This window comes from Aythya marila (genome assembly GCF_965140915.1).
Source record: "Aythya marila genome assembly, contig: HAP1_HAP1_SCAFFOLD_202, whole genome shotgun sequence".
Taxonomy (NCBI): domain Eukaryota; kingdom Metazoa; phylum Chordata; class Aves; order Anseriformes; family Anatidae; genus Aythya; species Aythya marila.
In genome coordinates, this window is record NW_028136626.1 from 288,544 (window position 1) to 304,834 (window position 16,291).

Consider the following 16,291-nt stretch of genomic DNA (forward strand, 5'->3'; position numbering starts at 1 on the left):
CCCAGAAGGACACTTCCAAAACTGCTGACAAACAGGGTGATTACAGCAAACCGGAGCCAAACGGGCAAACTTCAGCACAGAATCTGAGAATGGGCTGAATGGTGAATCACCAGTTCATTCTGCAGCAATAAACTGCATATTCTTGCTTTCACAATATGCAGAATCTGATAGTAAAGCATTTAATGCTCCTTTCAAAAGCATTAAGTTACTGGGTTTGGTCTCTCAGACCATCTATTGCTGATGGCAAGTGAGGAAGCCTAAAGCCGGAAGGAAAAGCGATGCCTTAGCACTCAGAGGAAAAAAAAAAAAAAAAAAAAAAAAAAGAAAGCAAAAGTAGGCAGGAAAAACAACTGGGCTTCCAGGCAACATATTACAATTGACTTCCACACTAGATAATCCCTTCTTGCTTACAGACTAATCAAGCTGACTTGTACATAAAACTGAGAACAAAACCACTCCAACCCAACTAACCCAACTTTTTAAAAACACCAGATGGTAAAACTTACAAGTTTCAGACATTGCTTATATTTTTAACCTACAAATATTCTGGATTCTATCCATTTTTAAGAAACCACTTTTTGCTACTACTAAAACAAATGTTCACCGCTGCCAAAAATGTTGAAGCATGGAAGCATATTGATACCTTAATTGAACTTTCTCCTGAAAACAGCTGACTTACGATTTATCACTGTCATGAGTTACCTTGGGGGCTGAATATTGAACTGCTGAAAAACTTCTGGATACAGGACGGGAAAAATCACCATCTCTTTCAAAGCTGCGATGTGTTCCGAAAGACCACCCACGTTCTCAAATCCAATCTAAAGAGAAATTCAACACCACAGAGTTTGTATGTTAAAGAAAGCAGCAACCTAGATCAAGGTTTCATCAGAAATTATCTCAGCACAACGCAAACATTCTGGGCAATTTTTGAAGTTGCTTTAGAGAAAACCATCAACAAAGGTAGTTGTAGATGGCGCACTGAGATCTTTCATAATCACTGGAAACACTCGCTGACACGATGATTAGTTTACCACTTACCGCATTATCTATTTGCATTGCATCTCCCTGACTTCCTCCAGCTTTCTTTTGATCCCTCTGAACTCTCTTTAGGTCCCGTTTCTGACGTTTCACTCGAAAAGTCCTGATTTGAATTAAGGAGAAGTTATAGGGCTTCTTTTTCTTTAAGATGCAGCTCGAAGATTTTTGTTTTTCATAATAATGCCAAGCAAATGTAGAAGACATTAATTAATATATTAGAAGACCTAATTAATTGACATAAACTTACACAGTTACATTTAGATAAACTTAAACATGGCTAAATATTCATTTGAAGGAGATTCAACCCTCCCCTATTCTCTACCGACAGCAACCTTCTTGGAGATGTGCTCTCGCCGTCCTCACTGCTCTCACCACCCTCCTCCGTATCACACGTGCTAAGCAAGGGAGATGAGCAAGAGGGTGTAGAATCACTGATGTCATCTGCACGTCTCCGTCTGCAAGCAAGCATATAAACCAGAAAGTTAAAAAGAAAATAGAGCAGATACTAAGTAACACCAAAAATTAAGGGAATTCTATCTCAAAATTGCCTCTGAGATCTATTTTCCAGTCCACTGTACTCCTTAGGAATCTGATTTCAAAGGCCATGACACGATTTTCCTCGTGACAACTGTCTGCTTTCAAGAATGCTCAACAAAATATCTGGCAATCAACAGCATTCTCTACGCACTAACTGCTTACAGAATCCAAAAAGCCTTTATCATTACTAAGGCAATTTATGATTTCATTTAGATCTTTTATTGTTTAAGGTTAACTGCATATAGAAAGATTAGTTGATTCCAAACAGAAACTAGAGTCAGTATTTGAGTGATAACTTTTTTTTTTTTTAAATCTAACAAAACTTCCATAAAGCCTCTCCCTCTAAATCGAATAAAATTATTTTCGGTTTTAAGAAAATCCTTTGTATCCTTCAAGATTAAATAGTCTGACTAAGAATTTTAAGGGGGGATTCCGGCTTCAGTTCCAGAACCAAAGAATTTCAGTTACAGAAACTCAGACACTACCTCCATAATCATCTTATCAGCGACCCACAAATATTGGATTTAAAAAAGAAACCAACTTAAAAGTATCCACCTCCTCCCCTCCAAATAGTTCTTTCCTCTCTATCCTCAGACTACCAAAGTACTGATCATAAACTTACTCTGTAATTACCACTAAACTGAAAACCCTTTGAAGCATTATGCAGTAAGGAGACTGACAGCTCTACGGATAAGTAAGAGCTATCACTAGCCATACACCAACCTGGCACGTCTTCTATATTTTTGTGACCCAGCATTTTCAAGTGACTCTTTCTGTCTGACAGAACGCGGCTGGCCCGAGTTAGTCCTCTCTCGATCTCTTTGTCTTACTGAAAGGAAAGAATTTAGAATAATGATACAGATACATTTAAGAGAGGAGGATATCAAAAGAAAAAGAAAATGCCACGTGTTTCACTCATCCCTAATTCCAGAAGAATTTTTAACTGTTTTTGCTTTTCATCAGTGCATGGTACAAGTGGAAAACTACGCCCTGTTTAAAGGTGAACTGAAAATCACAAGAGCAAGACCATTAAGTGTGATTAATTACTGTTATAGCAAGGATACATAGCACTAAGTACGCCAAACAGCAAAGAAAGACAATGTGCACAGGACACACGTGTCTGATAAAAACAGGGAAGTTCATGTGCAGAATGAAGGTACAGAACTGAAATAGAACTGTGTGCGCAAACACGTCTTTGCATTCAAAAATTCTATCTCACTTATGTGCAAGAAATAAGGTTTTAAGAGAAACTGTGCGTTCAACCTACTTTCCCTAGGAGCTTGGTAGCGGTCAACAGGTTTACTCTGTCGAAGGTTGTAACGCCTTGGAACATCTTCACCACCATTTTCTTTGTTCTCACTTCCTCTTGATGTTTGTACTGTACCACAAAATGACACCGAATCGTTAAGTACTTTTGCAAATTATATGAAATCCAAAATGCATTACACAGATGCCCGTCAGTTTTAGTATTAGCATTATTTTAATGACACAGTGGATCCTGCAAAACCTTAAGATGAATTTATGCAAGTCACGTTTCAGAAATCACAAATCCTAGCAGATGAGCATGCATCTGGACATTGTTCTGTGCTCTCTGAAACTGCTGATGGACTTGTCGTCAGCCTCAGTGTTTAACAACAGGCAAAATTCTGTCATGTTGCTTAGCTAAGATGCAGATCTTCTGAAAACAGCTATTTCAGAAAGTCACTTCTTAGTTTGAGAAAGTATTTAATGGAAAGGGTTTTAATAATCTGCAGTGCTAAGACTAAGCATAGTAATCTAAGTCCAAGTCTAGCTCTGCCACAAATTCTGTGAGCAATAATGGGCCAGACACAGGCTTGAAGCTCACCAATGAGAAAACAATGCCAAATGCACATAAGCTTAGGCCATTAGCTTCTGTCAAGTAACCTGAAGTTGTTTCCTGAAAGATGGTAAAAAACGCAAGAACCAGAGTGCAATCATCTACTGGGTTCTGGTGAATATCCTCTCACGTTAACAGCAGGACACCGAGGAAGGAACGTACATACTCCGTTCACCTACCTGTTTGCCACAAGGACTTATCTTTTTTTCTTGGAAAGCACTGCCCTCTCTGGTTTTTATTTTTTAACCCCAAAGGTTGCATTGCTTTCTGGATGCGAGGTAGGTGCCATGGGGTATATAGACAGCACACGGAAAACTGAGCGATCGGGAAATGAGTTTGTGATCACTACCATCTCCAGTCCTTGGTGTTCCAACACTTCTATCACAAAAGCATGAATTTCTCTGCTTTATTGCTCCTCTAACCCTTTCCTTTGTTCCAGTAACTTCCTTTATAACAACACTGACACTTTCCTCACTCTTTTCTGGCGTATTTTTCATTATAAAAGTATAGTCTACCTCTTTCCTGATTTAAAATTGTAGTTTGCATTTTGATCATCAATTAATTGCCCCGGGCTCATTTCCCATTCAACGTGCTATTTAAAATTCCTCTCTACAAGTCTCTACTGCGCAGCTCCCTGAAACCCACACACTTTAACCAAGCTTCTCCCTCTAGACTGGCGCCCGCCTTGTATTCAAGCTACTCTTAAGACTTTGAGCTAATGTTTTCCTAACTAAACCTCCAAAGGAGTCAACTCTGCTTCTCCCTTACTAGTCCATGGCCCAGCCATTCTTCCTCTGAAGAACTTCCCTCGGGTTCCCACCTGCCACTGTGCATCTCTCTGCTCCTCTGGGCCTCTGAAGGGAGGAGCAAAGTATTTTCTGGGGCTCAGCCTCCTCTCACTGTCTCTTTGAGCTCCTTTGCAGGTGTGCAGCTGAGCTCTATCACATAATCTAACTCATCAGCTATCTACTGCAACACCCTTTTCGGTCCTTAAGTACACTCTTGCCCTCTTCTGATCTGTTTAGAAAGCTCCTACGAGGATGATCTAATTTACTGCCTTAATCACAACTAACATTCTTCTTAAAAACTGTAAGTTTTCCCATCACTTCCAAGTTCATACGGTCTTTCGTGGCTTAACCTCATTCCACAAGACCTTGTCCGGGGAGAGGAGAAAAAAAATAATAGAAAAAAACCCTAGGGGTCAGCCTTGTCGAGGGAAATTGACAATTCCCGTCTGTTACTATTGCAACAAGAAGAGACACGTTCAGAGGAAATATCATTAGCGGGAACAAGATGAGAAAATATTCAAAGAAGAATAGGGGTGTCAGGGGCTATATCTTCTGGGGACTTCAACATCAACAGAGCTGTTGATAAAACTATTAATTGGTCCCCATAAAGAGGAAGTCTTATTTTCAGTAGACACAGGGGCTGAAAAATCCACTATTCAAAAACTTCCAAAAGGAATAGAAGAAGGGAAGAGTTGCATGTCTGTAATAGGGGCAAAAGGAGAGCCCTTTAAGGTACCTGTTTTGAAAGATGTAGAAACAGAAATAGATAAAAAAATCTGTCTTAATGATTTACTTTTGCTCGCTGAAGCGGAGTACAATTTACTAGGAAGGGATTTGATTTTAAAATTAAACTTAAGCATTCAAAGCCAAGGGGATAAATTGCAGATTAAATTATACACTTTGACACAAAAAGACGAAGAATTCATTAACCCTTCAGTGTGCTATAAGGAAGGGGAAATTGGAAAAATAGAAATGGACCCCATAAATGTTCAAATAATGGATCCACATCGTCCAATTAGAATTAAACAATACCCTATACCAATGGAGGGTCGAAAAGGATTAAAACCCATAGACTTCTGGAAAAAGGAACTCTAGAACCGTGTATGTCACCTCATAATACACCCATCCTCCCTGTAAAGAAATCGGATGGGTCATACAGGACCTGAGAGCTGTAAATCAGCGAACAGTCACTAAATTCCTTGTGGTGGCAAAACCTTATACTTTACTAAGTCATATCTCTCCCAAACATACTTGGTATAGCGTAATAGATCTGAAAGATGCCTTTTGGGCCTGCCCTCTGGATGAAAAATCCAGATTATTTTGCTTTTGAGTGGGAGGACCCTGAAACGGGATGGAAACAACAATTAAGGTGGACCGTGCTACCACAGGGGTTTACAGAGTCACCAAATCTATTTGGACCAACTTTAGAAAAAGTTTTACAAGATTTTGCATTACCCAGGGAGGTAAAATTATTGCAGTATGTGGATGATCTATTAGTAGCAGGAGAAACTGAAGAGGGAACCCGAGAAGCTCCTATTAAATTGTTCAGTTTCCTGGGAGAAAAGGGATTCAAGGTGTCTCGATCAAAATTACAATTTGTGGAACAGGAAGTAAAATACTTAGGACATTGGTTAAGTAAGGGAAAAAAGAAGTTAGATCCTGACAGGGTATCTGGGATCCTATCCTTAAGACCCCCACAAACTAAAAAGGAAATCCAGCAAATACTGGGATTATTAGGATACTGTAGACCATGGCTTGAAAGCTACAGTGAAAAAGTTAAATTCTTATATGAGAAATTAAGAACCAACTTAAGTGGTCTGCAGAAGATAATCAACAATTTGAAGAAATAAAAGAGGCATTAATACAAGCACCTGTGTTGAGCCTTCTGGATCTGGAAAAACCTTTTTATCCCTTTGTGAACACATCAAACCAGGCGGCATATGGAGTTCGTACTCAAGACTGGGCAGGAATTAAGAAACCCATGGGGTATTGTTCTAAGTTACTTGGTCCAGTAAGTAGAGGGTGGCCTGCTTGTCTCCAAGCTTTGGTCGCTACGGCATTATTAATAGAGGAAGTTAGAAAGATCACTTGTAATGCTCCCTTAAAAGTGTATACTCCACACAACGTCAGAAGTGTCTTACAACAGAAAGCAGAGAAATGGTTAACAGACAGCCAGATCCTAAAGTATGAAGCTATACTAATTGACTCCCCTGACTTAGAACTAAGGGTAAGCTCTGCTCAGAGTCCAGCACAATTTTTGTTCGGAAAACCATCAGAGGAATTACAACATAACTGTTTAGAGGTAATTGAGACCCAGACTAAAGGAAGACCCGATTTAAGAGATACTGAATTAGAGAAGGGAGAAGCACTGTTCATAGATGGCTCCTCCTGAGTAGTGGAGGGAAAAAGAAAATCAGGATATGCAATAATTAATAAGCACCTGGAACCTGTGGAATCAGGACCCTTGAGTCTATCATGGTCAGCTCAGGCTCGTGAGCTGTATGTCCTATATAGGGCCGTGGAACTATTAAAGGGGAAAAGTGGAACTATATATACAGATTCTAAATATGCATATGGGGTGGTTCATACCTTCGGAAGAATTTGTGAAGAAAGAGGTTTCGTTAATACTCAAGGGAGGAATCTTATACATCAAGAATTAATAATAAAAAATTTAAGGGCATTAAGAGAACCAAAAGAAATAGCAGTGGTACATGTAAAAGGACACCAAAGAGGATTAGATTACCACACCAGAGGGAACAATCTAGCAGATAAAGAAGCTCAGGAAGCAGCCTTGAGAACTCAGGCTGCTAAAATTAATACAGTACAGGAGGAAGAAAGACGAGAGGGAGAAGAAAAAAAGTTTACTCCTGAAGAACAGACAAAACTGGAAAAAACAGGTGCTAGATTAGAACAAGGAAAATGGACATTGCCAGACGGGCGAGAGGTATTACCACAAGCTTATGCAAGGCAAAGATTGGAATGTTTGCATACACAAACACATTGGGGTACAAAAGCATTAAGTAATCACTTACTTCAACAATTTGGTTGCATAGGGGTTTTTGAAATAGCAAAGCAAATCACACAAGGTTGTTTAACTTGTCAGAAGATAAATAAGAAAGTGTTTTGACAAGCAGCCGCGGGAGGAAGAAAAACAGCTTATAGGCCTTTCGAGAAAGTACAAGTTGATTTCACTGAATTGCCCAAGGTAGGGAGGATAACGTATTTATTGGTAATAGTAGATCATTTAATACAATGGGTAGAAGCTTATCCCGTAGCACCAGCTACGGCACAAATGGTGGCAAAAAATTTATTAGAACACCTGATACCTAGATATGGGATAATCCAGTACATTGATTCTGATCAGGGCACACACTTTACTTCTAAAATAATAAGATTATTGTGTCAATCATTAGGTATTCCATGGGAATATCATACTCCATGGCACCCACAAAGCTCAGGAAAAGTAGAGACAATGAATCAAACAATGAAACAACAATTGGCTAAATTAATGATTGAGACACAAATGCCCTGGACAAAATGCTTACCATTGGCACTTCTAAACATAAGAACTAAACCACACAGTGAGACTGGATTATCACCATATGAAATGTTATATGGTATGCCTTATTCACAGGGAATGCCTCTGGGAAACAATGTAGTTGAGGATTGTAGTATCCAGAAACATGCAATTACTATTGGGAAAAGATTGCAAGAGCTAAGAGAAATTGGAAGAATGGCCCAGACACCACCTTTAGGGTTTGCTATTCATCAAATACAACCAGGGGACAAGGTCTTAATAAAAACTTGGAGGGAAGAATCATTGCACGCCCGGTGGAAGGGACCATACCTTGTTTTACTTACCACTGAAACAGCTGTGAGAACAGCAGAAAGGGGTTGGACCCATGCATCTAGAGTAAAAGGACCAATAAATACCCAAACTTGGAGGGTTGAGTCTGCTCCTGGGGAACTGAAATTAAAGCTAAAAAAGAACTAATGTGCTGGCAATAAGGCTCTGCATAAATTAAGAATGCCAGAAGAAGGGGACAAGCCTGAAGGGAAGAAAGGGAGAAGGCAAGACTGGGGCAGGACCCTCCACTGCGGTGTGTATAGTCTACCAAGGGAGGCAACCCCTACGGGTATTGACTGCCGAGTGGGAGGGCCTCAACCGGACTTCGCCCACACTAAAGCCAGGTTGTCCCAGGAAAAAGAAACAAACAAGCAACCAAAAATATATTTATATAATAAATACGATTATTATTATTATTTTTTAACCTATTGTAATTAGTTTTCCAGGAGCTGGATCACCCTCAAAGGCTGAACAGTAACCCAAGCTCAAATAGATCCTGGAAGTGGGCCCAACCCCTTGATTGGAGGCATTTCTCACACCCCCACGATAACCCCTGGATGACGCAGAAGGATGTTATACTTCCTGGTACTATTTTTACAGGGGCAATTAAGCCATGGGAATAACTTGTTCATTCTGGGGGAAGAAGTGGCCAAGGCTTTTAACCTTAGCAATTGCTGGGTTTGTGGGGGATCACAGGGAACTGAAAGTTGGCCCTGGGTAGCTGGCCCGGTTGAACCTAAGTGGTGGGTTAGTAATTTGAGTGAAGTTCATAATGGTACACAATTCTGGAAAGAGGAAGAAGGCCCATGGCAATTGCACTTGTCAGAGCAGGGTATATACTGTTTAACCAGAACAGGAACAGTAAAGGTGGGAAAAAGCTTTTGTAAATGGACTCTATCTCCCGGATATGATTGTACTGATCCTGAATGTGGACCTATAAACTGTACATCAAGTAAAGGAAAATGGAACGCTACACATGTCCAGCTGAAAAATGGGACTTGGCTGAAATGCTCATATAAGAAATTTTTTGGACCTGGATGCGAAGCCATGGCAAGAGCACAATCAAAGGGACAATTTGACATTCAAATCCCGAGTTGTCAGCGTGATAACACCACTAGGGAGCAGCATGCGGTAAGAGTCTACTGCTGGAGGTGGCAAGATGAGAATGGGACACAAGTGTTCTTTAAACATTTCTGGTCAGCTCGTGGTATGACAAGTCGTGAAGGAGAACTTAGTTGTAATTGTGAGTGGGAATCTAGTGTGGGAGCTTGGAGGTGTATATATACAAGTACTAATGGGGCAAACATTGTAACAGGACCACTTGGTAACGAAAACCCTTTGTATTTTCACACCCCAAGGAATAAAAGAGAACGGGACCGTCCTTTTCCAAATGGGACGTGGGCTCTAAAGGGACGTTATTGGGTGTGTGGCAAACAGGCCTACAAAAGGCTACCAAAGGACTGGTCAGGAATATGCTATGTGGGGTACATAAGACCCTTGTTCTTTTTATTGTCACAAATACAAGGAAATCATTTAGGAATAAAATTATATGATGATCTGAATAGAGAAAAACGATCTATTGATGCTTCCTTAGCCGGAGGTAGTGCTCAACAACGGAGAGAAAATGAATGGCCCCCTGAAAGAATCATACAGTATTATGGACCAGCTACCTGGAACCCAAATGAGATAATATCTGGAGCCCGAGAACCTATTTATAATTTGAATCGAATAATTAGGTTGCAAGCTGTCCTCGAAATAATAACCGATCAAACAGCGACGGCTTTGGATCTTTTAGCTGATCAGTCCACCCAGATGAGGAATGCTATCTTTCCACATAGAGTGGTTTTAGACTATTTACTAGCAGAAGAGGGGGGGGTGTGGGGGAAACTAAATGATTCTAATTGTTGCTTACAAATTGACGATAATGGGAAAGTGGTTAAACAGATAACAAAAGAAATTAGAAATGAGCCCACCTCCCAGCACAAACTTGGAAGGGTATGGATAGGGATTTATTTTCATGGCTGCCTGGTGGACCATGGGTTAAAAGGATGTTATTTTTATTTTTATGTGGTGTAATGATGTTATTATTCATACCTTGTATGATACCTTGCTTTACATTATTGATACACCGGATAATAAATAGTACGTTTGTAATGACTTCATTAAAAAAGGAAGGGGATATGTCAGTTATGATGCTTAGGGCTGTGAATCAGCGAACCATAACCAAATTTCCAGTGGCGGCTAACCCATACACTTTATTAAACCACCTAACACCTCTGCATAAATGGTATAGTGTAATAGATTTGAAGGATGCTTTCTGGGCCTGCCCATTAAGTGAAGGGTCTTGGAATTACTTCGCCTTTGAATGGGAAGACCCCGAAACAGGAAGGCGACAACAGCTTAGATGGACTGTACTTCCTCAGGGATTTACTGAATCCCCACATTTATTTGGCCAAACTTTAGAAAAATTATTACCTCAAAAAGTTGTAAAGGGGGAAGTGAAATTGTTGCAATATGTGGATGACCTATTAATAGCTGGGGAGACTGAAAAAGAGACACGGAGAACCACTATCGAATTACTTAATTTCTTAGGGAAAAAGGGTTGAAGGGCTCAAAATCTAAATTACAATTCGTGGAAAAAGAAGTAAGGTACTTAGGACATGGGCTTAGCCAAGGAAAGAAAAAAATCGGATGCTGACAGGGTATCTGGGATTTTAGCCCTATCATCACCCAAAACGAAGAAGGAAGTGAGGCAACTGCTCGGGCTCTTGGGATATTGTAGACCCTGGATTGAAGGGTTTAGTGAAAAGGCAAAGTTTTTATATGAAAAATTGACTGGAGAAAAAATCAAGTGGAACGAGGAAGATGAGGAAAAGTTGAGGTTGATCAAGAAAACGTTAATAGAAGCTCCAGTGCTGAGCCTCCCAGATTTACAAATAAATAAAAGGGTCTTTGTAAATGTTTCTAACCAAACTGCATATGTTAGTTGCAATTTACAGCTAAGTCAAGAATGGGCAGGAATCAAGAAACCTGTGGGATATTGTTCCAAACTCTTAGACCCTGTGAGGAGGGGGTGGCCAGTGTGCTTCCAGGCAATTGTGGCTACTGCCTTACTGATTGAGGAAGCTAGAAAAGTCACTTGTAGGGCACCTCTGAAGATATATACTCCACATAATGTTAGGGGAGTACTCCAGCAGAAGGCTGAAAAATGGTTAACTGATAGTAGGATGCTGAAGGATGAGGCCATCCTGATCGACTCCCCTGATTTAGAATGAAAAATAACTGCTGCACAGAGCCCTGCACCCCTGACCCCAACCCTAACCCGGATCTAACCCTAACCCTAACCCCAACCCCTAACCCCAGTTTCCTAGAACTACATTTCCCGATATGCTATGGGCACCAAACATGGCCTCCCGGATACCCAGTGCCGGAAAACTACGCCTACCAGCATTCCCCAGGCAGCTGGCCTGACCAATCACAGGCCGAGTGTTCGAGAAATACCTTTTACCAGCACTCACTGTAACCCAAGCACTTACCGGCCTTTCAAAAAAGCCACAAGCCCTAACACTAAAAGTCCTTGAAACCCCTACAGGCATAACCCAAACTATTTACCACACTAAACCCCTGAAGTCCTATGCCTAAAAGCCCAAACCCAAACACTTAAGACGCTCAAAACCCAAACCCAAAACATTAGGATTCTCAAAGCCCTAAACAACAAAATTAGAACGCTTGAAGCCCTAACCCCAAAATTAAGACGCTCAAAACCCAAAGCCAACCCAAATCAGTAGGATGCTCAAAACCCTAACCCAAAAAATTAGGACACTCAAAACCCTAACCCTGGAGAACCTAACCTGAAAAAAAAAAAAAACTTAAAACCCTGAATAACTGACCAAAAATAAAACCCTAGGACCCTAACACTAAAAAGCCTATCAACACTACAACCCAAAAAACTCTAAAACCCTAACATGATAACCCTGAAACCCTTAAAACCCTAACTGTTAAAACTCCAACCCAGTTATACACCAGTTACCTCCCTTAAGGGATATAGAGGAGCTCTCTCAGATATGGCAGTCCTACTTCTCATGCATGCAGCCGGAGGTCGGTCTCATTCTGGTGCTGATGGTGGTGGAAGCAGGGGCAACAGTGGTACTGCTAGAGATACCACAGCCACCGGAGGTGGATTGTTAGGATATGGAGATGGTAGGTTATCCAACGGCTCCCGTTTATTATCTTTTTCTTTTTCCTGTTCTTCTTCTTCAAATTTCTTATCTGCTTTTAGTGTAAATATTGAGGCTGGAAAAGGACATGAAGTCCTCCTGATCCATAATCCTGCATAATCGCTTTCTTCCTGGCAAAAAGGTTCCTTCGAATTAACATGTGTATTTCAGGCGTGACAAATCCAGTCTTCAAAGGATCGAAAAACAGACCGAAAGACGTGATCTTAAAGGCTCCTTTGGCCATTCTATCACACAATACTGGACTGTTTTTTATTTACTTTTTCCTTTTCTGGGGCCTCTATCGTTCCAATTTCTAACCGTTATTCCTAATGGACTTTCTGGTGGTATGTCTGGTAATTTGCTCCCTTTCTTCTGGTCCCTGGTCTTCGATTTTGTCTGACCCATCTAGGAATTTTACTGTGGCAATTCCCACAGCCCTTGGTTACATTAGTAAGAGTGTCTTACAGAGGGTTTAAGATCTATCATGCACCCACAAATCCTATAGGAATCGCTTCGGTCCTTCACCGGCCAAGTCCCTCGCGGGAGATTGGAACCGCGGTTAGAAGACCTCCACAATCACTTTGGAACTAAATTCCATCTCAGTCACACTCTTACACAGGCAACCAAATCCCACCCAACAGAACAGTATATGCTTTAAACGCTTACGACTACGTTGTCTTCATTTGGATCTTCACACGCAGAATTACAGGCAAAATAGAGTGCTGCAACCAGCAAGGGAGCTGAAGAAAAATCACAACCTTTGCTTACCTTTATTCAGGTTCAAGATGCCATTAGTCCCGACCCGACTCGAACAGCAGCCACCACATGGTGGGGCGCCTCTCCTAGATCAAGTAAGAATTCAGGAACCAAAGCCCTCCCGGACGATCCCCCAGTTGTCATACACGACTGGGTCCCAAATTCGATTGCAATTACAGTTTACAATTTACTAAACAAAGAGAGGTACGCGGGCAGTTACTCGCAAACAGATATATTGTGCCAGCTGCCCTTCAGTAGCCCAGTGTCAGACCGGATGTCTTTGCCAAAACAGCCCGGACAATGTATTAGTACACCGATGCACTACCACGTTAATCACTAACTGCCAGGCAGGACAGCTCCAGACCAAACACATACACACAGGCACGCCACAAACACTACAAACAAAACACACAACACAATGCACAAGAAAAAGTGACCCCCAGAGGGAAGCCCTATGGCAACAGCAAGTCAGAACAGGTGCTCTGTAGCAGACCCAAGGAGAGACTCAAATATCATGACAGGAGACTGGAAGCAACTGCCAGAACTGGGATGATGGAGGCCTAAAAAGCCTGCCTTCAAGACAAGAGACCAGAAGGATGGGGAGTGAAAACCCCTGAAGAAGACACTTAGGAAATCAATTCCAAAGCAAGAGCTCCTGATGCGGCCCAGATGACTTCTTCAAGAGTGAGGATGGAAATAGATGTGATCTCAAACTGAATACAATGCACAAGACCTGAAACAGATCTGCACTTCAAGCAGCGACTGCAAGACAAGTGCTCGCATCAGCCCTACGATGATGAAACAAGCATTTAGGAACTTTGGTGTGGCTACCAAGTTGCCCGTCTAATCTGTCCAGTGGAAGAAGGAAATGCGGATATCAAGACCTGAGGAGCATGTAACATATGTTGATCGTATCAAGAAACGTTTGATACAAAAAAGTATTACACACACAGAAGTGATTCCTTTAAACTCCCACTGCAAGATGAGAGGTGCTCAGCTCCCAATTGAACATCAGCATTATTCTGATGATGTCAAGTGTTCAGTACCCTCAGGATGGCTTCCCCAGGGCCTGCCAAACACCAAGAGCAACAGCACAGTACAGCACAGACAACACAGAACACAGATGACAAACTGGGACTGCCCTGCCTGGCATGTGTTCACACTGTACGTGACAGAACTCCCCACACATAATCTCTCTGCCTGACCTGATCGATCCTGAAAGGCCCCATCCAAAGCAATGACTTAGAAGCACAGCCCCTCGCCCTATGGGTGCATTCACAACCCCAACTCAAACATAGCACTTGCCCCCCAACTTAGCTTGGGAATGCTGGGAGGCAGGTTCCATCTTCACCAAGGAACACAAACACTAGCCAGGACATTGCCTCAGGCACCAGGCTCTTCTTCACCTGCAGAAATAAAGTGCCATCAGGCACCAGCACACCAGCCAAATTTCTTCCAGTAGAACAACCTCCTCAGAAACAGTCGTAGTCAACTGACCTGCTCCGCTTCTGAAACCAGATAGATACCCTCTAGAAAACTCCCCACCTCCCTCTGCCAACCACTCCCCAACATACAATATTTGCCCCCGGACTTAATTCTCAGGGCTCAGAATCCACCATCAACGTGGACCACAAAGGCCAGCTAGGATGTTCCCAGTACCTTCTTCGTCCCTGCAAAAGAGGAGTCACCCAGAGGCGCACCAATAGACTACAACACCAAAAACAATACCTGTTTTCCACCTTTTCTCCACTCACCTTCCCGATCCAGGCTTAGCACTTCCATTCAGTGTGCCGAGCCAAAGTCATAGGGCTTAGACCAAGGAGAAAGAACAGACAAACGTGACGATCCACAAAACAGTCTTTCCCCACTCCTCTTCCTTCCTCCCCTACTGCAACAGCCAAGAAGCCCCAAAGCCACGTACCCCAACCCAGTACGACCGCTTCGCTCACCTAACATCTCAAGGAGATGCATCATGCTCCCTGCTCCTCTTGCGCCCTGAGCAGCTCCAGCATTTCAGGAACTGGAACTGCTGATGTCTGGCAGGTCTCAGAAATGTGGCAGGAGACGTACTCTGCTGTCGCAAGGCGCTTGCAAAGCCGGCCCGACAGGTGAAGCAGACTAACACAGTCCACCGAACAACTCGGGGACCCCACTGCTGTCCACTCACTCTCATGCTTCGTTCAAGTTTCCGTGCCTATGCCCTGGGCTACAAAAAATAGAGAGAGAAGGTCACATCCACGATGGACACACAAACAGTACAGCTCCTTGATAAGAACTCAAACACAGAGACCAGAGCTAGACAAATAAAAAAACCACCCTGAAGTCCACAAATGCCAGATGGCCATGAATGCATAGCAGCTCCAACAGGGCTAATCACAAACTTACACTTTGCAGATGAAGAAGGTGACCCTGCTCAGTCTCTTGGTAATACTGTACCAATGTGGTCAAGCCCCTTGTAGCATGTAATCAAGCTGGTTTTAGTCCTTTGTAGAGTTACACAAGTGGGTTGGTTCATCTAGAGATTAAAAAATAGCTCAAACACAGGAGCGTATGCCACCATCCCAAAAAACAGTGAGCCAGCAGCCTCTACTAAATATCCCTCTATTAAGTGAATTCCAAGCACTTAGAAATCCAGAAATCCATAGACTCCAGCCTGCCTAAAGAACCCTGCAACTGACTGAAGGAATCACCTGGGAAAGGGGAGGTGCAAAGCACAAGAAAGTAGAAAGAGGAGGAGCAGCAGCTGTGGTTTATTTACTTATTTATAAGGCTTAGCTCAACAGCATGCAGACTGCAGACAAGACAACTGGGCTGTTTCTAGAAGCAACAATCCCCATGCTTTTGCTACGGCTTTTAATATTAAAAGGACAATACCACCAAGCAAGTAACTGAAGCTTTTCCAGCTGGAATTAGCTCAAACTTTTATTTACATTTAAAGAAAACTCTAGGAGCAGAACAGATTATACACCAACAAAATCAATTCCATTCCATTCACAGGAAAAATCACTTACTTCAGTAGGCTATCTGAAAACCAAAGGCTATGCTGATGGGTCAAAACACACTACAGGACACTGGGGCCAGGCCCTCCGCTGCACCAGCTTAAAACCCATCCCTACACTCACCAAGGTGCAACCCCAACCCAAACACAGATGCAGCATTTCAGCCTCAACAGTTTTGCAAACTGCTGGAAAGCAGGCTTCATCCTCAGTGAGGCGTGCTCAGGCTACACAGGACAGGGCTTCGGGCACCT

The 16,291-nt window shown here is 42.2% G+C and overlaps 1 protein-coding gene across 1 annotated transcript in view; it reads right to left on the reverse strand.

Annotated features, from left to right (window-relative positions):
- Positions 1-16,291, reverse strand: part of LOC309891670 (ATPase family AAA domain-containing protein 2-like) — a gene marked incomplete at both ends in the record, with an annotated part of 70,119 nt that overhangs the window by 15,802 nt on the left and 38,026 nt on the right. Inside the window, 3 exons of the mRNA XM_082786011.1 lie at positions 703-818; positions 1,039-1,141; positions 1,365-1,493. Coding sequence (XP_082642137.1) covers positions 703-818; positions 1,039-1,141; positions 1,365-1,493 — 348 coding nt within the window. The remainder of the gene's footprint in view (positions 1-702; positions 819-1,038; positions 1,142-1,364; positions 1,494-16,291) is intronic.